Source organism: Choloepus didactylus, chromosome 2 (assembly GCF_015220235.1).
Source record: "Choloepus didactylus isolate mChoDid1 chromosome 2, mChoDid1.pri, whole genome shotgun sequence".
Taxonomy (NCBI): Eukaryota; Metazoa; Chordata; class Mammalia; order Pilosa; family Megalonychidae; genus Choloepus; species Choloepus didactylus.
In genome coordinates, this window is record NC_051308.1 from 144,494,403 (window position 1) to 144,521,561 (window position 27,159).

At 34.5% G+C, this 27,159-nt stretch overlaps 1 protein-coding gene across 3 annotated transcripts in view; it reads left to right on the forward strand.

The window, feature by feature from the left end:
• DPYD (dihydropyrimidine dehydrogenase) overlaps positions 1 to 27,159 on the forward strand; it is a 943,583-nt gene that overhangs the window by 537,912 nt on the left and 378,512 nt on the right. For all 3 annotated transcript variants that reach the window (XM_037826568.1, XM_037826567.1, XM_037826569.1), the window contains one exon: positions 18,805 to 18,969. In XM_037826568.1, the coding sequence (XP_037682496.1) occupies positions 18,805 to 18,969 (165 nt within the window). The remainder of the gene's footprint in view (positions 1 to 18,804; positions 18,970 to 27,159) is intronic.

A 27,159-nucleotide genomic window follows, 5' to 3' on the forward strand; every position in this document is an offset into this window, starting at 1 on the left:
AGAACTAATTCAGAAATCTTATAATTCTCTTGTGGGTCCAACAGTATCACAAACATGTGCAGCTTCAGCAAATTAGTATTCGATGCTCTTTTCGCGATTAAAGTTCTTCCAGTATCTTGGTGCCAGGTGTACTACTCAAAGCTATGTATATCCTCCCTGACAGCCAGTCTCTCACTTCACCAAAGATTTGGTACACATCAATATTACATTGCATATATTGCAGCCATAGGAAGGTAAAGAATGATAATGCGCAGAAGACCATAAAATACCAATAAATATGCATATTGTGCCATACACTGTTTTAAATACTTTGTTTTTACCTTATTTTATCCTTGCAATAATAATAACTCTTTGAGATATTGTCTCTAACTTCTTAGTTTTTACTGACAAGGAAAATGAGGTAGAAAGATGTTATGTGTCCTGGTGACACAGCTACAGTGATTAAAGAATCAAGATGTAAATGCAGGTCATTTGGCTTCATTCTTCTTAACCAATACACCATACTACTTCTTTATAGTTAAGATTGTGTCACCAGAATGCAAAGAAAATGGATGAGATAGGTTTGGGGTAATCAATATTGACTGTGTGTGTGTTTTGTTTTGTTTTTGTTTGTTTTTCTGTTCTCTGAATCCATTGGACTTACCTTCTTCTTACTCCCTTAAACACATCAGCACATTTAGTAAATATGATCTCCCTGTGTCTATATGCAGGTCTATATATAGCTATTCATCTGTAATTTACAAAAATGCTGAACATGACCTGGATGAGGTCAGAGCCCATTTTATATAATATTTGAAACCCTTTTCCCTGTGAATTAGCAATTACTTGTTTGAATATTTTTTTCTAGCTCATATCCTACATCTTATCTCAGTAAACAATCAAATACCTTGCATGTTATGGTTCAGTACCCTGGATCTACTACATTTCTCTCTACATAAGATTTGTAACTATTTCAAAAAAGAAATGATTCCTTTGATATTACACCTATTACAAAATTGATCCAAGACATTGTAACCCAATTATATGATCATAACATGTTGCTATGATTAGTATGTACATCTAAGTTATGGGCCTTTAGTAGAATTTAATTTTGTTATAGAAACAGAAACTTATCAATATGCTAATGCATGAATTTCAACCTTGTCTCCTTATAGCTAGTATTAAGTAGTGCTGCTTATAACTATTGTTTTATTTCTGCTATCGGAAATTCAATAGTAATAAATTTTTATAAAAATCAACCGTAACCAAAATTTCTGAGGAAATAGTGGCATTTTGTTTATCTTTTTTGTATTTTCAATTTTAGCTTCCCTTAGGGCTATTTTAGCAGATCAGTTTTTCATCTGTAAGCATGCAATGCATAAATTACTCACTCTGTAGCCATTGGTAATCAGAACCATGAGGTTTTGTTGGATGTAGAATTAGATAAAACACTTCTGGAGATCTATGTTTGTGTGACCCTCACCTAAATTTGAAAATAATTATTGTAGTAGTATCATTACAGATACTAGCACTGCATTTTGTTCCTAATGAGGTTGATATACTAAAAGGCAGTTCCTTTATACCATCTTTGAAAGAACACTTCCTGTTGATGAACACTGGAAGTGCCTGTTCAGGGAAGGACATGAAGACTCATGGAGCCATCTAATTTGGGGGTTTCCAGAAAACCAAAGACACCATAGTTTTTAAAAATATGTTGAACCATCTTCCCCTAAAAATTTACTTAAGGAATTAGTTGCTATCAATTAACCAACTATTTATTGTTTACTGAAACTTATCAAGCAATTAAAATGTCTTATGCCCAAGTGGTGACTAAAGCATTCAAAGTCACCAGTCGCTTATTTCCTTAAAATTGTCTGTGTCCCCTAAATTCCCTGCTAAACCTTAAGAAACAGAATCATCTTTGACTAATTATTTGCTCTTCAGCCTTTAAACTTAGTAGGAAAATCAAATTGTATTTGTATCATACCCTTTTTCAATCATCTTTGACTTTCCTCTTTAATCCACCCCTTCCATGCTTGGGACAATGGATCTGCAGACTACAGCCCTTGGACCAAATATGGCTTTTGTAAAGTTATGAGCTAAGATTTTTGCATTTTTAAGTGATTGGTAAATATTAAAAAAAAAGATATTTTTGACATGAAAATTATATGAAATTCAAATATTAGTATCTATAAATAAAAGTTTAATTGAAACAGCCAGTCATTTTGTCTATGCCTGTGTTTGTGTGCCCATGGCAGAGTTGAATAGTTGCAACAGAGTTGCTTGCAAACCCTGAGATACTTATTACATGACACTTTACTCTAGATGTTTGCTGACTTCTGCTCTGACCAATCTTCTTGTCCCTTGTAAGGCAAATTTTTTAGCTTCTTGTCTGGACAGATTCCCCTTCTTTTTGCACCATGGAAAGATCTTTTTCAGTGTTCTTTTGATTGTGGGTTCAGAGATTCCTGAAGCATTAGGATATGACAAGAAAGTATGAAAATATCCATTTATATTATTATTTTATCTTATTTTTTTCTGATTTCTGTTTTGAATGTTTTATTTGGAGACGCATGTGCAAAAGTTTTATTGATGGGATATTTGATTTAAAAAATTTGGTAGAACACTGTCCTACATGATTATGTAATAATCTGCTTTCTGTAATATATTAATATCCTTCATGATATTACTTGATAATACATGAAAAATAGTTTCAGAATCCACCAGATTTGTGAAACAATGGGTTATAGAAAGTTAGGTAGGTTTAGGTACTGGCATATCAAGGCCTTTAATATGCTAGGTCTTTGGTGTTTTCCCTAGATGATTTGATTATAGAACTCTCCTTTCATCCCCAGACATCCCCAAAAACACCCTTGGGGAATGTTTCCTTCTTTCATAGAATGTTTAAGGGTGTTAAATAATGTTGTATCCGTGAAAGCAAAGAGGATAATTGTAGAGCACTATGCAAATTTAAGCTATCATTTGCTAAAGCTGCCAGCATGCAATATCCCAGAAAAGGGTTGGCTTTTACAATGGGGATATATTGACTTAAAATTTATAGTTCTAAGGCCATGAAAATGTCTCAATTAAGGCATCAACAGGATGATACCTGGACTCTGAAGACAGGCTGCTGGCATCTGGGACACCTCTGTCACATGGGAAGGCACATGGTGACATCTGCTGGTCCTTCTCTCCTGGGTTTTCGCTGCTTTCACCTCTCCAGTTCCAGTGGCTTCCACTGTAAGGTTCTTTGTTGTCTGTGCTTGCTTCTCCAGTGGTTTTTCTCTGTAAGCTCTCTGGGCTTTTTCTGTCCCTTATCATCTCATAAAGGATTCCAGTAAAAGGATTAAGACCCACCTTGAATGGAGTGGGTCACATCTCAAAGTGAAATAACCTAACCAAAAGATCCTACCTATGATAGGTCTATACCCCCAGGAATGGATTAAAAGAACATGGCCTTTCTGGGGTACATAACAGCTTCAAACCAGCACATTTGGAGACACATTTATCAATCATGGCACCCAGACAGGCATTTTAGCACCTGAATTCATTTGGTAATTAAAATATATTTATTGTTGTTGTTATGGTTGCTATTAAATTAATTAATTTTGAATAAACTTAAAGTCAGCCTGTGATTACAGCCCAAAGAAAAACTGACCACCATATTGTTCCTTCTTAACATCTGAAAATCTCTAAGGCTGAACTAGAAAGCTGATGCTTGGGTCTTTGTGCTGGTTTGAATGTATTGTGTCCCCCAGATGCCATTATCTTCGTAGTTTTGTGGGGCAGAAGTTTTTGTGCTGGTTGGATTTGCTTGGAATGTGCCCCACCCAGCTGTGGGTAATGAGATGTTCCCATGGAGGCGTGGCCCCGCCCATTCAGGGTGGGCCTTGATCAGTGGAGCTATATAAATGAGCTGACTCGGTGAGGGGGGGGGGAAAGGGAGTGCAGCTGGGAGTGATGTTTTGAAAAGGAGCAAGCTTGCTAGAGAGGAACATCCTGGGAGAGAGCCGTTTTGAGGCCGGAGCTTTGGAGCAGATGTCAGCTGCCTTCCTAGCTAGCAGAGGTTTTCTGGATGCCATAGGCTATCCTCCAGTGAAGGTACCCGATTGTTGAGGTGTTACCTTGGACGTTTTGTGGCCTTAAGTCTGTAACTGTGTAGTGAAATAAACCCCCATTTTATAAAAGCCTATCCATCTCTGGTGTTTTGCATTCTGCAGCATTAGCAAACGAAGACAGTCTTCAATCACTATTTTAAGCAAAAGTGATAGAAAAATTTTGATTGCAAAATTTCTAGCCCTTCAGTAGGGCCAATCTAATTTTATCTCAACTTTTAAGAACATTTATCGTATGAGTTTTCCAGATTTTTCATTAGCCCACTCCTTTCATTATTATTTTGATTATAACTTTTTTTAAGAAATAATAGGTGTCAATTAAAATAATTTATTAAATTAATAAATGATGAAATTCTACATATCATACTATCTTCTGAAGGATGCGTAGACAAGAAAGTAAATGATCTGAGATAACTGGGCTTAAACAACCTAACAGGTCCCTATATGCTTTCAATTTTCTCCTCTATGAGCAAATACTTTGTCATTCAATTTTTTTTCAACAATAATACTTCAGAAATCATCATGAAAAATATCTTCTTTTCCTAGACCTTTCCAACTACTTGCTGTTACGGTAATCCTGTGGGGCCTATTATGTATCAAATTAAATATCCAAAATACAGAAACAAATTCCTGCCACAAATAACAGAATACCAGAGTAATATTCTGAAATCCAGAATTCACAGGATTTTTTTTTCATTGTTGATTGATTGCTTGGTTATTGTTTGCTTTTATTTTGTTTTTAATTTATAAAACTCTACCCTATAAAGTTGTATTGATCACCTTTTAGATATAACATGATTATCCATTATGATAATAAATTTATAACTTGAAAAAAATTTAGAGGACATTGACAGGAAGTTTTTCAACTGTCCTTCAGCTTACTTGTTTGCATTTCCTCAAAAGAGACTGGTGCAAAGCAGTTTGGAGTTTAGAATAGCTTTGAAAGCATTTATTGTTCCAAGGCTAATTTTAACCTTGTGATAAAGATTGCTTTTTGTATTCAGTTGAATGTGATATCCAGTAATTGTTTGTCAAGGCTAAGTGCTGTAGGACATAATACATTTTTTAAATGATGTTTTGTAATTATAATACAAGCATCTTTATGGCCTAATATATGAAAGAATGCTGTTGTGTAGGAGTGTTAGAATTATGAGAAAACAGACTTTAAACTTTGTTATTTTAATTATTAAATTTCATGTCTGTTTAACTTACATTTGGGGGAGTTTGACTTTGTATATTTGTTCAAATGAATGATGCTTCTTTAGCTGAATGGGTTTTTCAGATTTTTAGCAGAAATAAACTTTTTTTACCCCCTCATACCTTGTCTTCCCATTTTAATCAGTTAAGATATTGGTGGAAAGGACTCCCCAAGATAGCCAAAGCGTAAGTGCATATTACTTGAGTGACTTTTCTTTTTATCTTAAAGTTTTATTTTAAATTACTTTCAAACTTACAGGACAGTTACAAAAAGAAATTACAAACCCCATACAGAGAATTCCAGTATAACGCTGTACCCCCAGATACCCACATCCACCAAGTCTAACATTTTGCCATACTTGCCTTATCATTCTCTCAAACTATCAATCCATTTATCCATCTATCTGCCTGTCTGTCCATCTATCAGTCAATTTTCTGAACACCTGAGTGTAGGTGTCATACATCACGCCCCTTGAATACTTAGTACTGCTTGCACATTTCCTAAGAACAAGAAGAGTTAACAAGAATACCTTAACTTCAGTTATCAAGTTAAAGAAACTCAACACCGATACAAAGCTTACTATCTATATTTCAATTTGTTTCTATGTCCCAATAATGTCCTTTTAGACTTCTGTCTTGCCTTGTTAGATCCTATCCAGGATTATGTATTGCCTTTAATTTGTCATTATCTCTTTAGTTGCTTGTTATTACTATTATTGAAAACATATACATGATGTAAACTTTACCATCTCAACCACTCCTAAGCATACCCTTCAGTGGGATTAATTACATTCACTATGTTGTGGTACCCTAACCACTTTTCATTACTAAAACTTGCCCATCTCCCCAAACAGAAACCCTGCACCCATTTTGCATTAACCCCATTCTCTCTACCCCTTCCCTTAGCAACTTGTACTCTAATTTCTGTCTCTATGAGCTTAGATATTTTCTGATATTTTCTTTGTTGTTACCATGGGATTTAAATTTGTAACAATCTCTTTTGTTTGTTTGATACCAACTTAGCTTCAATAGTATACACAAATCATATCTCTATACCCTCCGTCCCACAACCTTTATGTTGTTCTTGTCACAAATTACATGTTTATAAATTATGCATGTACAACCAGAGATTTATCACTACATTTTATGCATTTGCCTTTTAGATCCTATAGGAAGAAAAAGTAAAGTTACAAACCAAAAATAAAATAGTACTGGCATTTGTATTTATCCCCCTCAATACCCTTACCAGAGATCTTTATGTCTTCATGTGTCTTTGATTTATTGTCTGCTGTCCTTTCCTTTCAATCTGCAAAAAACTCTTTAGTGTCTCTTATAGGTCTAGTGATGACAAACTCCCCCAGCATTTGTTTATTGGGGATGTCTTATTCTGTCCCTTATTTTTGAAAGACAGTTTTGCTGTCTGGAGAATTTGGGGTTGGAAGTTTTTTTTTTTTTTTTTGCTTTAAGCCCATTAAATACATCTCCCACTGCCTTCTTGCCTCTGTGATTTACAATGAGAAATCAGCATCTAATCTTATTGAAGCACCCTTGTTTGTGACATGTTGCTTCTCTCTTGCAAATTTTAGAATCCTCTATCTTCAGCATTAAGTAGTTTGATTAAACCATGGTGTAGCATGGATCTATTTGGGTTTATCCTGTTTGGAGTTCATTAAGCATCTTAGATGTGTATATTCATTTTTCATTAATTTTGGGAATTTTCAGCCATTATTTCCTGGAATACTCTCTTCCCCTTTCTCTCTTTCTTTTCCTTCTGGGACTCCCACAATGCATTTATTGGTACGCTTGATGGCATCCCACAGGTTCCTCAAGCTCTGTTCATTTTTCTTAATTCTTTTTGTTCCTTGGACTAGATGAGTTCAGTTGTCTTCAAGTTCCCTGATTCTTTCTTCTCCCAGCTCCAATCTGCTATTGAACCCCTTCAGGAATTTTAAATTTCTGTTACTGTTATTTTCAGGTCTGTTTGGTTCATTTTCATAATTTCCATAGTATAGACACTCTCTTTATGTTCATCTGTCATTTTCCAAATTTCCTTTGATTCCATGTCCATGTTTTCCTTTAGTTCTAGTACCTTTTTTCAAAAATCTTTGTCTGATATGTCCCAGGTCTGATCCTCCTTGTTGATGGTTTCTAATGCTTTAATTTTGTTCCTCTCCCAAGCTATCACTCCCTGTTTCTTTGTATGTTTTTTAAATCTTTTCTTGAAATTTGGACACTTTGATATTTTAATGTGTTGTTATTGGGTTATAGATTCTGAGGCATCTGCTCCCTATGCTTGTATCCAGCTAGAATTATGACAGAGTTTTCCTTGAATGACAGAAGCTAACAAAAATAAAAAAGAAATGGAAAATAAACAAAAAACAAAAACAGAACACCTTCCCCAAGACCTTGCAGATTGACCTGTACAAGTGCTCTCTTCCAGAGCTTATCTATGCAATGAGTTTAGGATAGCACAAGGCCAAAATATAGGGGCTATCCTGATCCTTATTTTAGGAATATACATGTGGCATTGGGACTCCTTCCCCTTTCATTTACACAGAATGTCCCCTCTTCCCTAGGAAACCGTTTCCTCAGGGAACCAGGCACTGCATTGTATGTCCTACATACACTGCAAGCCTCAAGCAAACATTTGACCACTCTCCCATGGGAGTTCTTTAGGAGATTTCTGTGAATTGTCTTCTATATGCAGGGAAAGTTCTGGGAAGTCAAGTATGTTAACTAGTGTCCTGGTTCAATCCCTCAGGGCACCAATAGATAGATTGGGCCAGACATACATGCTCTAAGTATGTGCACAAGGGTTACTCTGCTCTCTCCAGAACCAGGATGAGAAATCCACACTGGCGTCATGGACCAGCTCCACACTGAGCTGGTGAGGGGATGTGGTAAGGGCTGGCCAGGGCACCAAGAGATCCTATTGCTTTCTAGCAGCTTTTTTCCTTGATTCTGTGCTCACCCTGTTACTGCAGTCTTTTACCTCTTCCTTGAGCTTTGAGAAAGATGTGTCTGCCTATTCTTGCTGGTTGTGCAATACTTCTGGAGGGACAGAGCCCTGAAGTGTATCACTCCACCATCTTGATCCAGGACCTCCAATGTCTGTTTGAGGAGATTTTTAACATGAGTTTGAGATTACCCTTACATCATAAATTTGTTTTATGGGCTAAAAACAATTACAGATAGGAGCATCTCCAACCTGAAAAGTTTGCATGTTGTTTGTTTCCTAATTGTGTAGATGAATGACTTTTGGGCATTCTAATCAGTGGTAGCAGAAAGTATTGGTAGGGGATCATGTCATCTGACTCCACTGTTTCATCAAGGGAGTGAGTTGAATCAGTACTCATTCTAAACCGTCATCCAGGGGCACATCACCAGAAATGGTCGTGTTGAAGCACAACAATCTATTCTAGAATCAGAGAAGGCTGACTCTAGAATACTGCCACCTCCTGTTTTATATCCTCTTTTTTTTTCTGCTTAATCCTTTTTTCTTTTACTATGGAATAGAGTAGACCTACAAAAGAGTTTATATAAAGTTGATTTCCAGTTTAAGAAACAATATAATGAGTATCCTTGCACTGACTTAACAGGATAAGGAATGGAACATAAGATATTCTGTACCTTTGAATCTTCTTATATGCCCCTCTTCAATCACTTCTCCCTTTCTTCCCTTAAGAAATGATGACTATCTTTGATGTTATGATAATCATTTTCTTGCTTTGTATATTATTTTTCCATATATGCATCCTAAAACAATAGACTGCCTAATTTTGCCTATTTTTATACTTCATATAAATGTAATCATAAAGTATATATTTTTATGCAACTTGCTTTTTTATTGATGTTCAGTACTTTGGTTCTCACATCCATCCTAGTTGAAGACATAGCTTTAGTTCATTCATTTTCTATGCCATATATTATTTACTCACCATTCCTTTTGCTTGAAAATGTCTGTATTTTATCCTCATTCCTGAATTATAATTTTGCAAGGTATGCAATTTTTGGTTAACATTCTTCTTTTTAGAAAATATTTTCCTCTCTTCTGACTTCCATTGTCACTGCCAAGTAGTTGGCTGTCAATCTGTCTTTCTTTTGTAGGCAGTCATTTTTCTCTGGTTACTTTTAAAATCTTCTCTTTGTTTTGGTGTTTTTTGTACTATACAGTGTCTAGGTATCAGACAAATATATTGAAAAATTCCTTCTCCCAGTTTTCCCCATCATCTTCATGTGAACTCCAATTAGATTTCTCCTTTACCTTCTCACTCTGTCCTCCATCTCTCAATTTCCCTAGCATATTTTTGCATCTTATTCACCTGTGCTGACTTTCAGGTAATTTCCCTTGATGTAGCATCCAGTTGATTAATTCTCTTCGGCTGTATCTAATCCTTCTGTTCTTTACCCTAAACCACTGAGGTTCTCTCTCTCTCTCTCTTTTTTCAATAACTATAGTTATTTATTTCTAAAAATTCTGTTTGGTTATGTTTAAATCCTCATGGTGAGCTTTGAGTTTCTTATTTCTTGATCATACATTCAAATCCCTTTTTATTTATTATGCATATTAACACTCATTTTATGTTCTATAGCTGATAATCCCACTATGCACATTTTTTGAGTGTGGATCTGATTCAGTAGCTTTTTTCTTCCTACTGACTTTCACTTATGATGTCTTATTCTTATGTGTTCAGTGGTTTTCTTTTATTGTGAATTCACATTCCTTGGAAATTAATCTATGTGGACTCAGAGGCCTGGGCTCAAGTACATTCCTCAAGATTGCTTCTACTAGATACCTGAGGACACCATGACCTGAAACCACTTTTAAATCAAATTTTCAACTTGAGTATTTTTTCAACAGTTTTATTCATACACCATACAATCCATCCTAAGTATACAATCAAGGCCTCTTGGTAAAATCACAAAATTATTCATTCACCACTACAGTCAATATGAAAACATTCTCATTTCTTCCAAAGAAAAAAATCCCATCTCCCTTATATCCCCCTATTCAACTAGAGGATTTTGGGAATCAACACAGAGATCTTGAATTCTTAAGGGAGATTTTTTTCTTTATTTTTTTTATTTTTCCATAATTAAGGCTGAAATGGACACATATCCCACCATTGCCCTTTAGTTATTTTCTAATTCATAAATTGAGAGTATCACTTTTTATTGGTCCTAGCTTTATGTGGATGTTTCTAATCTACCTAGGATTATACTCAGGTTACTGGCTTTGTCTGTTGTCTCAGGGGTTTGGAAACTATTAGAACCTGGTCTCTAGACCACTGAGGTCTGTCAGATGCCTTGAGGGCAAACAGTATTCCATAGCTATATTTCCCTTATGGATACATACTTTTGTTGTCATTTCTTATCATTAAGGAATTTCCTTACTTTGACACCAGTTTAGTCATACATCTTACATCTTTTTTTTTTTTTTTTTTTTCCACAGATCCTATTCAATATTTTTGTGAGTGCTATATTGGGAGGGGTATTGAGAGACGTAGCTTTAGTTCATTCATTTTCTATGCCATATATTATTTGCTCACCATTCCTTTTGCTTGAAAATGTCTGTATTTTATCCTCATTCCTGAATTATAATTTTGCAAGGTATGTAATTTTTGGTTAACATTCTTCTTTTTAGAAAATGTTTTCCTCTCTTGTAAAAATATCCTCTCCAATTCTTTCAGATACTCCCTTTAATAATAATCACTTCATTTTTAGTGACTTCTTGAGTAGGACCAGGGGATTTATAAAGTTTTATAAAATGTAAACTTTTTTGAAAATATCATTTTGAATGAAAATTTGGCTCTAATACTTGAAGATACTTAATAATGATTAGATCTGACTCATGCTTACACCTTCACAGCTGCTATTCTGGGCCTTAAAAGATTTCTTCAAAGCTTATCACATGATCATTTTATAAGCAGGCCAGCAGAAATTTCTAAGTTAATTACAGTTTGGCAGAGTGTATCCAAAACCTCTTATCTGAACAGTGAACCCAATAATTTAATCAGTCTGTCTGTTGATTAATCACGTTCTAATCCATCTGATATCAGCACCCAAAAGCTCTTCATCTGTTTCTTGTAAAAGTTATCTTTGTGAACGCACAGCTGCTGTGAGCTATTGGTATTAATAACTTGAATAGGGGATCAAGCACAATGGATTCTCAAAGCCTCAGAAAAAAGTTTGAACTCCTTAAAACAGTCACTCAAGACTCTCTACAATTTGACCCAACTCTACAATCTTCCCATTTTCATTTCCTAATACATTCCAAGCTTCATCTCATGCTGTAGTTAAGGCCAATTGCCTGAAGTTTCATGACTTCAGTTTTGACTGTTTCCTAAATTAGTGATCTTAGGAATGAACAACTATTTATTTATTGACGATTACATATCAGGTATGTGCTATATTATTTCACTTAATATCCCATAACTTCTGTGATATAGTGGTGATTACCTCATTTGACAGATGAGAAAGCCAAAGAACAAAACTCTTCATATTTTGGGTATGGTTTACTAAGTTATAAGCTTTTCAATAAAGAGCAAGAGGAAAAATAAATTGCTGCATGAGTGTGTGGCCCAATATTTTACCAGAGTTAGACACATATAAAACTCGGAAGATTATCCTCCATTTTTCTGGAGTCTGGGGTAGAAGCCAAATTCTGTAGATTTTTGACACTATATGAGAGGTAAGGGAAGTTTGGCCCAGCATGAGCACTGGATATTGTGTGAGTAAAGTTCCTTCCCAAACTTTTAGTACACATTCAGTATGGTCAGTTTCATTCATCTCCCCCCTCTTTAAATTTAACTAGGTCCTAAATTGGCTTCCTATTCATTCTAGAACACAATGTGTCCTTGTTATTATTGTTTTTCTCCTCCTACTTCTTCCGCCATCTTACCTTCCTTACATAGGAAATCAATTTATTCAGTTCAGTCCAGCACAAGACTAAAACTGAGCAGTAACCACATGCCATTTTGTGTTGACACTTCTAAGCATACCAATGCATTGGAATTCTAAAGTTTCCATTGTAGTCTACAGCATGTTATGATTGCTAAGGGTTCTTAGAACTTTGATCTTGAAGATTGATCAATCACAGGAATAGAAAATGGATTATCATAGTTGAGTTAATACTATGGGAAGGTTTCATTTTTACTAAATGATAATCATTATACTTGTTTTATAGCCATTTTCCAAGTTAATTGCACTTTGGGTACATACAATAGCTTCTTCTAAGCTTTCTAAGGTGAACCTACAGAAACTAGTCCTGAGTAGAAGATGCCTTCATAACTATCTGCTCAGCTCTCAGTTATTCCATCTTTGTTGATGTGATTGAACCCTCCAGCATCCCTGTGAATTCTAATTGATTCTACCCTGTTGGACACTGTTAATTAGAACAGGGTGAATACCTAACCCAGATTTAGCTCAGTCAAGTTGATTTCTCTGTCTTGTAAATAAAAGCAGACTTAATCATTATGATATCAGATGTTAAGCAGTCATTAAAATCATTATTATTTATATCACATAAATTCACCCAAATTCTAGTAGCTTCTCTAATGCTCGCTAGCTGTTCAACCATGGGCAAGTAACTTTACTTTCTCTAAGACTTTGTTTTATTATTAATAGCATGATGATATTGTTGCATTAAATGAGATGATATATAAGAAATATTTATGCTATAAAAACTTTGTATTTTTGTTTCTGCAATTTCAGTACCAAAGCTTCTCTTACAGTTTATCTCGTATTTCCAGAATAACATTGCTATTCTTGCTTACTGTGCTTTCCGTACATATAGATGTCAAGTTCTTGATGGCTGTGGTGGTTTGAAGCTGTTTTCTACCCCAGAAAAGGACATGTTCTTTTAATCTGTTTCTGTGGGTGCAAATCTATTGTGGGTTTAGGTTATTTCTATTGAGATGTGACCAGCCCATTCAAGGTGAGTCTTAATCCCTTTAATGGAGTCCTTTATGAGAGGATAAAAGAAAGATGAAACTGAAATTGATGAAAGAGGAAAGCCCCAGAAAAACTAAGAGGACTCTCAGGACACAGAGATGAAGTCACTGGAACCAGAAGCTGAAAGCAATGACCTGGAAGCAAAGGACCAGCAGACACCGGCCATGTTCCTTCCCATGTGACAGCCGTATCCCGGATGCCGGCAGCCTATCTTCAGAGTCTAAGTATCATCTTGTTGATGCCTTCAGCTGAACGTTGTCATGGCCTGAGAACTGTAATTTATAAACTAATAAACCCCCATTGTAAAAGCCAACAATTTCTGGTATATTGCATTCTGGCAGCGTTAGCAAACCAAAAAAAAAAAGGCAAATGCATAAATACTGTAGGTGGGGAATTGTCACTAATTCAGGTTTGAAATGTTATCTTTATATAAGACACAAAGGTAGAAAAATTGTAATATTGAGACCATATGCTCATCCTACCCACTTCCAACCTCCAAAACAATCAAGTAGAGATTATTCTGGCTACTATAAAGTTTATTTTTGGTGGAATCAAATGATTTATATTGTTCATGAAGAGAACAAAATGTTAGAGAGTTCTTACATACTAGTGGAGTTGCACTGGAAAGTGGCCCCTGGTGAATTTTATTTTACTTTTTGCTACTCCCAGGATAGCAGTATACTTTATTTATAATGATGGGATCATATTATGTAACAGGATATTTGTTGCTAGACATAATTGCAAAGTGATTCTTCTCTTTTATGGAATAATGTATAATTAAATCCTACTTCGTTAGAAGGTGATACATTTTAGAAGACAATTTGTTCTTCAGTGCATTTCATTTTGAAATCCTGACTTATACCAAATAATTGAAAAGATTTTGTTTTGAAAGAACAAGAAAATCCACATAAGAATCTTGAAATTTTTAAAAAGAACAAATATCCCTAAGATTTTAACAATAGGTTTTCAGGTAAACTGATAAAACTTTTTTTCTATTGCTTATAACAAGATACACTACTGTGCCACTTAGCTCTTTGAACAAATTGTACATTCTACTCTGTGCTTTTACAGTTTGGGGATTAAGCCTCTTTAAAATTATGCATCAGTAATACTTTTACAAAGGCCTCTTTTTTCTGCCTTCCCCAGTTTTTCCACGGCATCTACCTACTACCAAATGTAGTTACTATCCTGAATTATTGTGCTAGTTCTAGTTACATTGTATAAGTATATATCATTAAATGATATTTTGGGTTTTTTGCTTGTTTTAGGTTTCATATTATATGCATTCTTCTACAGCTTTTTCTTTTCTTTCAATATTTCTAAAATTTATCCATGGTAGTATATATAGTTATGATTCACTCTGCAAATTTTTATTTCCATTCCATTCCACTTTGTTGCATTCCAATTCTTTTTCTAGTCTCTTTTTTCTAGTCTCCAGTGTGAGACTATTAATCCTACAATAGAAACCATAGAAACACTATAGGTTTTTTTAGTATGAGAGGTCAAGTAAATGAACTTAAACAAACACATGTGATTAGTCTGTTTTACCATTTACATCTCTTTTCTAATGCTGAAAAACATGATCATTACATCAAATGTTGAGGTAACTAACACTCAATTTTATAATCATAGTTAGAATATCATATAAAGCAGAGATAATCACCTAATACTTCCTTATTGATAAACATCTATTTTAAAATATCTGAATATTGTTAATGCACAGAAAATTAGGCCTATGGTAATTCATTTTCTTTAGTGTATCGAATGAACTCTTCTCTATTCTAACTATTCTTGAATATGTTTATTTTGTTATATTAACTCCCTTAAGCAATGCTAATATGATTTAGCTATTAAATAGTAAAGCAAAATATTCTCTTATAAAATCATGCTCAAATTCTAATATTCCCAGGTCAAAAGCTTTAGTAACTTATTGCCCAATTATTGAAGTTCCAACTTCTAATCATATAACCAAGGATAATTGGTTGTATCTAAGTTTTCATTCATCTTTCATTTAATTTAAAAATTCCAGTCAGTCTCAAGTCAGTAGAGAAGGTTTTTGGCAAAGTAGAAGAAACCACGAATGAATTTGGGAACTAAAACATAATACAATTTCTGTTACTTATTATCACTGGGTGATGATATTAAAATTGTGACACTTTAATTGAATTTGGAATATGGTGAAATTTTGAATTGCAATGAGGTAGCTATTGTGTCACTGGTAATTGACAAGTTCTATGTAGTAAACACCTGTAATTAGGGCAATTACTAAGACTTGTCTTTCTCTGCCTGAATTAAGGAAAGAGAAAATTGTCCTGTTTAGAGAAACACTCCATATCATAAAGTGACCTAAAGAAGTAAACATCCCCTATCATAAAGTAGGTTAAATTTCCCTTTGATTTGCCTTATACCTCCTGTCCACTATCTTGGTGAGGGGGTTAATTGATAACCTTCCCTTAGGATATTCACAGTTAACACATGACTATAGAAGAGAAAAATGTAATACTAATGTAAACAATAAACTTAACTTATAAGATACAAAGGATAAATTCCTAATGATGGAATGTTAGGTTTTAAGGTGTCACTCTTAATGATCATACCTTAGGGGCCATTTTAATAAAAGAAGCATTTTCTTGACATCCTTCAGTTAAATCGTGTCAGCTTATTGACTCGTGGCTACTGTGGGATGCTGGTCTAGTTGTTATTAGGAGGGTTACTATAAGTAGCATATGGCTTAGAATTCCTGCATTATTAGGTTTCTCCATAGTATGGGTGCACTGTCTTCTGTTTTTCTTTATGATATTAAAATTTTCTCACAAATCCTACAGCTACAACAAAGATATGGGTCCAGTAAGGGCCCAGGCACAGAGGAAACCCTCTGGGTGGCTGTGGACCAAGTTAGGAGTACATATCCACCTCTACCCAGAAAAACCTAAGACTTGGGTAGTACTTGAATGGGGCCATTCTATTTGGGTGCTAGAGATTAGATATATTCAGCAGTATAGAAACAGCAGTCAAGAAGGTTTTAGAAGACGCAATGAAATCCAAGCCTGCTTCCCATCATGGAGCCTCTGCAGTAAGCTGGGAAGGGAGAGGCAGGTAGAGTAGTGGGCAGACTGTATCACAGCAGTCTGGTTCCAGGATCTAGCCACAAGATGGGGTGGGGTGGGAGGTCTGTGTTCAGCTTCAGCTGAAGGATTGGCACAAGCAAGAACCCCAATTTTAAAGGAATGGAGTAGAAGGAAGGGATCCAAGCATGGAACCAGTGCCTGAAATTTGAACTGTTATCTAAACCCACTTGTCTGTTGAAAAACAGCGTGGGGCTAATAATACATACTCACAGCTCTCGTGTTTCAGGACAATACTTATTCTAGTGCTTAGGATTTTTGTCTAGGCTCCTTCAAGAAACATTATTTGAGCACCTACTGAAGGCCAGGCTAGAAGCTGAGGATATAATAGCAAACAGGGTATAGTTTCTTCTCTTATAAAGCTTACAGTCTAGCAGAAGGTACAGACAAGAAAATGGACAGTCACAATACAGAGTGATAAAAGTGCCAATTGGGGAAGGTATACATTGTTACGCTGACATGGTTTAGAGCATCTTATTAAGACTTGATGGAGTTGGAGAAGTTAGAAAGGTTTCTCAAAGGGACTGAAGTCAAAGCTAAAACCTGAAGAATAGGCAGGAGGAGCAGGGAGCTGCAAGCAAGTGAGCCAGTTTTGTTCACTGAACAGAAAGTGCCTCTGCCAGACCAATGAATTTTAAAACAGTGCCCCTTCTGGGTAGGCCAGTTTAAAAAGGGGGCCTCTTCCTTTATGGACACGACCCAGTGTCAGAGCATATGGCTTGGTGAACCATTTAAGTCCTCCATTCACTTCTTTGGCCAAGTGCTCCTGTGCAGAGCACAACCTGTGGCCCAGGTTGCATCTTAAGACCAAAGACTGTGGTCCTTGAAAATTAGAACATGGAAGAAAACCAGCCTCATTTGAGTGAAAAATTTCTAGAGATGTCTTCTCAGACCCTGACAGTGCTGGAGTCCATACCAGCTGAACTGCAGAAAAACCAGCTACTGGGATGCAGAGCACACATTTAAGCATTTGCCGAGTTAGACATTTGACCCAAAAGGCTTCAGATTCCTGGGGAGATTTTACTTGTCATTTTACCGATTTGGATTGTGTAACATGGTTTCACAATAGCAAATCAAAGTAAGGCTGATGATATTACACTTGATTACAATAAGAGTGGAATGGCTTAATTAGTAAAAAATTAACTGGCATGATTCCTATAAGTGAAAATACACATATTTAAGGAGGCTTTATTGTAATATTTATACCATTTATTTTGTAATGTACTAATTCAAATGTAAAAGTGAATGTAAATTACCCAAAATTAACATGCAATGTGAAGAAAAGTCCTTTTATCCTCTGCAACTGTAGCATTTGGCAGATTCAGGAATAAATAATCTTTTGTGGCAAGGGTATGCCTTATCAAACATATGCAGATCAGCACTAATTAATGCTAATTAAGGTTTCCTGTCTATCTAGTTGGGAAAAACGTCCAAATGTTATGAAATCCAGTTAGTATGCCTATTACGCTAATTGTTTTATATGGGGTGGTTCTTAATTAAAATATTTAAATTGACCTTAATTGCTATATACTAATGGGGGTTCATGTTATCTCACTAAAAGTGACAAGATGGTGAGGAGGGGTACTTAAATGACTAATTCTGATAAATCTTTAACTAAATGACCTTTACTCAAAATTAATTTTAATTGGAAGTTGGCAAAAGAAACATTTCCTTCCTTGTTTCTTTTTAGTTTTAAGTAATGTGAGAATATTACTCTTTGTTAATAAAATTTTAGAAGGAGTTGTATATTGTTAATTACACTTAACAAGCAAGTTGATTTTACTGTTTACTGTTTATAGTTATCTGGAAGTTATTGATATCCTCATTTCAGTCTTGGGAAAAGTGTCTTTTTTTCTATGAATATTAATTTATAGTTACATTCTTATAGGTAATTTGATCCGTTAGTTCATTAGAGTATGTGTTAAAGTTTGATGAGCCAGTAATACTAATATGTATTCTTTAGCTGATTTACACTGGAATTACTTTTTAGGAAAAAAAAATATTTACAAACATTAACTCTTAATGGAGTTAAAATCTGATCAGAGACACTTAGATTAAATAGACTGAAATGATATTGTTACATTTTACCTGTCATGTTTTTATTTATTATTTAATTGCAAGGAAATTAAAAATGTTTATGTGCAAAACCAGTGTAAATGAATTTAAATATATATAAATATATATTTATAATTTTTCACTATGCCAAAGCTAGAATTACAGAAAACGTTTTATCTAAAACTAGCAAATATTCATTTTACTCTTTCATTTGGAAGTAGTTTATGTTCAACTGTAATTTAAAGTATATTAAAAAATTATTCTGTAGAAATGGGAGACAGAAATTGGTAAAATATTGTCATGTAGAAATGAACCCATAATAAAGATCATAGTTTTTCTTTGTGAAGAGGTGACCCAATTTTTTTTTATTTTTTCATCAGGACATCGTGACTAATGTTTCACCCAGAATCATCCGGGGGACCACCTCTGGCCCCATGTATGGCCCTGGACAGAGCTCCTTCTTGAATATCGAGCTCATCAGTGAGAAAACAGCTGCATATTGGTGTCAAAGTGTCAGTGAACTAAAGGCTGACTTTCCAGACAATGTAAGTGTGATTTAACGTCTAAAACAAGTGAATTGGCATAAGTTGGTGAATGTTTATTTAAACATCCAATTCATAGGCTTATAAATATTAATGTGTATAATATATTTTATTAAAGAATCTGCCAGTTGCTTTGCTGATGCATAGAAAGATAAAAAAGAAAGAAAAGCTCAAGAGCTCATAAAAACCCACACAATGTGAAGCTTTTTTATAAATGGGTGCCATGTAGATGGAAAAAGTATCTACATAAGCAGCAGGAAGAGAAATGAAACACTTCATTTTATTGAGTTGGTTTTTACTGGATGTGGCTAGTATTTATGAAGGTGATGACCCTAGGAAGAAATTGCAGACTATAAATCTTTCAAAATATAAACCTGAGGCAGAATATCTTCTGATATAGTTTTATATTTTTTCAATAGGAATAATTTAGCAAATAATTTTAACAGCCTTATACTAAATGAGTCAACAATCATTTATAAGCCCTTTTTTAATTTTAATGAACCATGCACAAATATTGCAGTAAAATCAGGCTTAAAAATATTATTTCATTTCTTTGTGGATTTTTATATGTTGCTGACAGTTTCTTAACCTACAGATAGTATTTTCTCTTCAGTAGTCCAATTAGGGTTATCTTTACTGGTTTCTCTCTCATTAATTCTCTCTCTTTATGCAACTCTCTCACAAACACATACACACCTCTCTCTCTCTCTCTCTCTTTCTCTTGTCCCCCCCATCCCTTTCCCTCCTCCCCTCTCTCTCTTTCTCATCCTCTCTCTCAATGAGCTGGTGGTGAATGGAAATTGAGGTTTGGGCCAATGTGTCTGTTTATGTTGTGGGAAAGATTTTTACGTTGGTCCTTCAAAGGCAAAAAAGAACATTTCCAGTATTCTAATAATTAATAGTTTAAAATCTAATGAAATTTGTAGATGTTTGCCCACAAGCTGATAAATCACAAATTTTACAAAGGAAATTACACTACAGATTACACGATTGCCTTCATCATCAATATTTTTCTGTTTTAGAGAGCTCTGTTTCAAACTTCTCTCTTACTCAAAACAAAGTGTAACACACAGAACAAATACAATCTCCTTCTAGACAAGCCTTCACATAAGTAGGGAACTACCAAGACCCATCTGAAGTTTATAGCTTTGGCTTATTAGGAATTTTTCACATTCTGGGCCTGATGTTGTTATTATCTTTATTTTCACATTATATATTTAACTCTGTATTATCAATTATGCTGAGTAATATGATTTGCATATGACCTATATCTTTTGGAAAGCTTTATTAACATATTTTTAAATTTGGCTTACAGTGTTAAGCATCATGCTAGTTACTGAATATGCAATAAATAATATCAGTAATAATAAGGCATAATAATACGTTAACATATACAATATTCACTCTGTGTCAGACACTGTTATAAAAGCTTATATATTTTAAACTCTCTTAGTCTTTTCAACAACTTTATATGATAAACACTGTTATTTTCCTCTGTTTCACAAATGAGAAAACTGAGGCAAATAGTGTTAAATGACTTGCCTAAAGTTGCACATCTGATATATGGTAAAGTCAGAATTTGAACTTGAAATATGCTTTTAGCATCCATGCTCCTGTGTAATAATAATATTATCTAGTATACCGGCCTATGTTCCAATACCATTTCAGGCCCTTAAAAATTCAGTATTACTTTGAATTCAACATAAGAACATTATACAATATAATTTCCCAAATAATTAGTTCAATAATATTTCAGTAAATCAATGTGTATAAAAATACACCTTTTCTTGGAAATATAGCACCCACCAATGGCTTGTCTTGAGCTCACATTATAGTTTCTGACCTCTCTTGGGCAGTAGTAAGATGTTATATTAATGGCCACATGAAGAAATGATAATAAATGGACAAAAGGCTGAAAAGAATCCCTCCTTTTGTAATTCTATCACTCAGTAAAAGAAGATACTGTACCTTTAAATGTTCTTTTCAATTTTCCTGGCAATAATATTTTTCTATAATGCTTGTTTTATTGTTTTGCTTTTTAAAATTTATTTTTATTTATTTTTTTGAGCAAGCAATGCATGCTTTTCTTGTTTCAAATTCTTTCCCTATTTAGATTTTATTCATTATTCCATTTCTGTATTCTTTGGACTAATTTCTAACATTTTTACTCCCTATATCAAAGATAACATTTTAAATACAATTAAAAATGCATTCCCATTTGAACCCTTAGAAATAATGTGTGTGCACCTAGATATTGCCATGCTGAGAGTAGAATATCCCCCACTGTTTTGGAATTACTCTGATGCCAAACCCAATGAGCTGAATGAAAAAAGGTGACCCTTCATTTTCCAAGTTTAATTATCACTCTCACTGGAGTATTCCCACATCATTCTCAAGTGCATGGCTGCCACCTTTAATGACAGGGTTTGGTTAATTCAGTCCACTGTGACAGCTTCTAAACAAGGCCCAACTTTTCTGAAAAAAAAATTGTATTGGGGGGCATACATGTTAGCTAATAGCAGCAGCTAGTGTCTCTGTTTCTACAGAGCATAAGCACTAGCTGACCATGAACCAGAGGGATTTAGATTAGACTTAGAACTTGAATATAAAGCCATTGAGACCCCATGAAATACATTGTAAAGGCTTGTTTCTTTATTGTCACTGAGTAATACCAAGGCCTACCTTCATACTAGACTTCTGCTTTGCTTTCAAGGTTTTCTTTTATTTATCTGTAAATTAAATACAGCACACTGATCATTGTAGTGACAATTTATTATTAACTAGGAGTTTTTTTGTTCTTAAGTTGAGATTTTGCAATGCTTATTATCAAACGTACTGTATAATTAGGGCTTACAGAAATCGATTTTAAGTGAATCCTTTCATTCTCACTGAAAAAGCCTTATAAATCATATATTTTAGGCTTGGAAACAATTTTTCCAAAAAATACATGCTGTACTTTGTCTAAATGCACTGAATTAGCAAGCAGAGAGTGACATTTCTATCAATCGTGGCAGCTGAAGTAAGAGTTAGGCAAAAGATAAGGATTCAGCAGTGAATTAACAGGTGAATATAGAAAAGGGAATGATGGCTTTGTTAGAGAAATTAATAAAGGAAAAACAGTTGATATGTAAATATACTTCTTAACAATATACCTCATTTCTGCTGAAACCCTTTTTCAGTTAATTACCCGAGAGATCAGCATCGCACACATTAAATTTAAAATGACTCCAAAGAAGTTGATCTTTATCAGTGTTCCTAAAGGTGCTTTCTTACGAAGTAGCTCTAAATGCAGAGTTTGAAACTTTTAGGCAGTCTGGTGAAGCCTAAGAGCCCGTTTTCAGAATGTGCCGGTTTGAATATATTGTGTCTCCCAAACGCCATTATCTTTGATGTAATCTTGTGTGGGCAGACGTTATCAGTGTTGATTAGATTGTAATTCTTTGAGTGTTTCTTTGGAATGCGCCCCACCCAGCTGTGGGTGATGACTCTGATTGGATAATTTCCATGGAGGTGTTGCTCCGCCCATTCGGAGTGGGTCTAAGTTGATCAGTGGAGCCATATAAATGAGCTGACAGACAGGAGGATCTCAGTGCAGCTGTGAGTGACATTTTGAAGAGGCGCTACAGCCCAGAGGGACACTTTGAAGAAAGCACAGGAGATGCAGATGAGAGACAGTTTGAAGACGGCTGTTGAAAGCAGACTCTTGCTCTGGAGAATCTAAGAGAGGACAAATACCCCAAGTGCGACTAAGAGTGACATTTTTGAGGAACTTCAGCCTAGAAAGGAACATCCTGGGAGAAAGCCATTTTGAACCCAGAACTCTGGAGCAGACGCCAGCCACATGCCTTCCCAGCTAACAGAGGTTTTCCAGACACTATTGGCCATCCTCCAGTGAAGGTACCCAATTGCTGATGTGTTACCTTGGACACTTTATGGCCTTAAGACTGTAACTTTGTAACCAAATAAACCCCCTTTATAAAAGCCGATCCATTTCTGGTGTTTTGCATTCCAGCAGCATTAGCAAACTAGAACACAGAATAATATTTTTAAATGGATAAAACAAAATTCATTTAGGTACAAAGGATTCCTATTATATATTTTTTTTTAAATTCTCAAAATATTTTTAAGATATGTGATATAGGAATATGTTACTCTTATTAAGGCATTAACAATGCAATATAGTAGTGAATCTAATAACTACTGTCATTTTGATGTAGTGTTGAGCATGAATGACACTTGAAGATATCTGGAACAACTGTTCAATGGTTTTCTGTTGATTTCTGTTGATACAAAGTGACAGGTACTGATAATTCTACTGTGGTCTGTTCTACTCATGATTGAAGAAATAATAAATTTCAGTGTGACCTTAGTGAAAATAAAGGTTTAATTGTCTTCCATGTTCATGAATTTCCTGTATTCTGTCAAGGTGTTTATGGACATCAGATTCAGTACATGTGTTCAATGGCTCTCAACTCTTTCTGCACATTAGAATATTCTGGGGAACTTTAAAAGAGAATTTATGGTTAGGCCCTACCCCTCCCCTAGTACAGTTAATTCAGAAATTCTGGAGTGGATCCAATGGATATATATCTATGTGTATGTATGTATGTATGTGCCTATATATGTTTAAGTGTGTGTGTTTTTTATAAAGTTTGTTAGTTGATTGTATTACAAAACAAACAGCATTAATCATGGTCCTTGCCATATATCATTAAATATTTACAAAACTCCTATATCAAAGCAGTTTACTGTGACCCTTTAATATGTACCAGGCACTGTTCTCAGGGCATCATATATTCTATCTGTGAAGCAAAGGTTTTCCCATTTTCCAGATGAGGAAACTAATGTTCAGGGATATGGATTAAGATCAAGAATGTATCTTTTGTAAGGGTACATGATTAAATCGACCACAGCGCCCAAAAACCTGTTCCTTTTTTTACAACAGGGTTTATGCAGTAATTTTCTAATATCACTCCTAAATTCTAGAGGAAATAGATACAGCCTCCCTTCTTTGGCAAAAAAACAGGACAAAACTTAATCCAGATATTGAGTGACATTATTTCATCGACTTTAAAAGACCCATCTAGTTTACAAAAAAAAAAAAAAGAGAGAAGAAAAAGAAAAAAAGGAAAGAAAGAGAGAAAACAAACAAAATAAATCAGAACAGTAATGGAAATTTAAAAAGTAACAGTGGGTGGAGGGGAAAACAGTCCCTGCCCACTGATCCTAACAAGTCTCTGTTTTCACTTTTCTAGAGTAGATATGGTGTGATCATAGGGTTTAAATTTAGAATGAATTTGAATTTTGGCATGTCCTTTGACCTACTATTTATTGATAATTTCTGGGACTCAACTTCCTCATCTGTGTAGTAGCAATACCTACTCTTAGAAGGTGTAGTCAAGATTAAATGAGATAATGTATATAATGTGTCTGACACATTTGCTAGCATTTGGTAAATGCTCAAAAAATAGCTGTTCCAATGATGGGTTAACTTAATTTTCATAATTAAAATCATAATACAATTTGATTATCTATCTAAAAATAAAAACAATTTGTATGCTTTACTTTAGATAATATATTACATTTATATTTCTTTATAATCATCAAAATCATCATTTTAATGCCTAAATAATACTTTATTATATTGATTTAATTGATTCATCATAACTTACCTAGACATTTTGCTCTTTTGACATTTTTTTTTTGTTTGTTTCTAACTATACACCAACCACTATATAAATTTGGTAGAATATTTCATGCATTTAGCTTTTAGTCCTACTTTATAATTTTTTTAGCAACATGTTTGAGATGGGGCATGTCAAAGTCATGTTTATGGTTCTTGATATATATTGACCAATTGATTTTCAAAACATTTGTGAATTAACAGTTTATATAGAAGGCATTACTTTAGAAATCATGACCAATTAAAAAATTAAAGACTAACTCCCTAAATATGCTTTTTAGTTATTTTCCTGAGTTTGTGTTCATGACACATAATATAGCATCAAAGGTCTTCTGACTGTCTTATGTTTTATTCATTATTACTTCCCTGTTTTAATTTCATTCATTCATTCATTTGACTCCATATTATATGATAAAAACAAAACTTAAATAATAATCACAGTTATTTTCTTGGTATCAGAATAGAATCAAAAGAAAAAAAAATGTAATTCCACAAAACAAAGACAGCCCAAATGAATCAGAGTAAATAATATAAGTTGCAATTCTGTGAATTGTTTCTGGCTCCATGTAACCAAATATTTCCTTGAGATAGATTGTTCCTAGTAACTTTAAAATAGCTGCTGCCGCAGCTGAGAGGAAGTAATGCAGACCCAAAATTATACTCCGAACTGAAATAACAGAAAAATGTACGAAATATAAGAAACAGCAGTTTTCAAGACCTTGAACACCATTCAAGAAAGGACAGTGGTCATTGAGAGAGAGAAAACAAAGGAGTTAGCCTGGCTATTGCCCAGCTTATTTCCTTGAGAGATTTCCCAGGCCATGGTGCAGGGAGAATAAGCCAGCCAGAACATAGAGTTCCCTGAGTTGAGGAGACAGAGCTGAGTCTGGTGAGACCAAGGTAGATGGAGTTCACAGGACACAGTGCCAGAAGGAAAAGTCCTAAATACAGAGAAAACTCCGGAGATCGGCAGAGGGTCCTAAGTATTCAGCAGACTGCAGATCAGCTCCTGCATATTAGGAAATTGGAGAAAGAGCTATTTGAGAGGATTAGAGAGAACAGTACCAGGTTTCCCAGAGGTCTAAGACTAGTAACTGTTCATGCCAGCCTGGTGGAATATGATTCACAGGCATTTAGTAAAGTACATAGGAGAAGAGTTTTGAATCAGTACCGGGGACTAATTAGAGCTATATTGCGCACTGCTTTGGTAATGCCTAACAAACCTTGAAAGACCTGAAAGGATTAGCCTGTTTCCAAGTAACTTAACTGCAGCCCAGAACAAAGCTCAAGAATATTTACTGGAATACAGAATTATCCAGCATCAAAGTAAAATTGCAATGTCTAGCATCTAATAAAAAATTATCCATCATGCAATGAAGCAGGAAAACCTGAACTACAATGAGAAGAAGAATCAATCAATTAAAACTGTCCCAGAACTGACACAGATGTTAGAATTAGCAGACAGGGACTTAAAACAGTTATAACTAAATTCCACATCTTCAAAAAGCTAAGTTAAGTCTTGGAAGATAGACAAAGACCTAAATCAAACTTCTGGATATGAAAACTACAAAAAGTAGGAAATGAAAAATACTCTGGAGGTTATTAACAGCCGGTTCCATATTGCAGAAGAAATAATTAAAACCTGAAGACATGGCAATAGAAACTATCTGAAATGAAACACAGAGAGAAATAAAAATAAACATACATTCAGTGAGTTGTGGGACAACTTCAAGTGGGCCTATATATGTGAAATCAGGGTTTCCAAAGGAGGTTGAGGAATACAGGAAAAAATATATTTGAAAGAGCAATGGCATAAACATTCAATCTTGCTGAATACTATAAACCCACAGAGCCAAGAAACCCAACAAACTCCAAGAATGAGAAACATGAAGAAAACAATACCAAAATATATCATAATCAAATTGGTCAAATTACTGGTAAATATAAATTTTAAAAGCAGTCAGAGAAAAATGACATATTGTTCACAAGGGAGCAAATATAATGGTCACTGCTGTGTTTTGTCATTGGAAACAATTCAAGTTAGAAGATAGCAGAACAATATCTTTAACATGCTGAAAGAAAAATAATAAACTTAAATTTCAAAATCCAACAACATATCTTTCAAAAGCACAGGTGAAATAAATACTTTTTCAGATATACAAAGACTGAAAGAATTCATCACCAGTAGTCTTATACTACAGGAAATGTTATAAGAAAACCTCAGGCAGAAGGAAAATTATACCATGTCAAAATGGATATTTACACAAAGAAATGAAGAGCACCAGAATTTGCTAACAATGTGGCTTATTATGTGAATTTTGCTTATTATTTATCTCACTTTAGAAGAGAATTGACTATTTAAATAAGAAATATGTAGCATCATAGTGTAGAGGCTTATTAAGTATATAAAAGGAAAATGTATGGAAATAATAGTGCAAATACTGTGAGAGGAAAAACAGAAGTTCAATATTTTAAGCTTCTAATACCTAGTATAAAGTTGTATATTACTT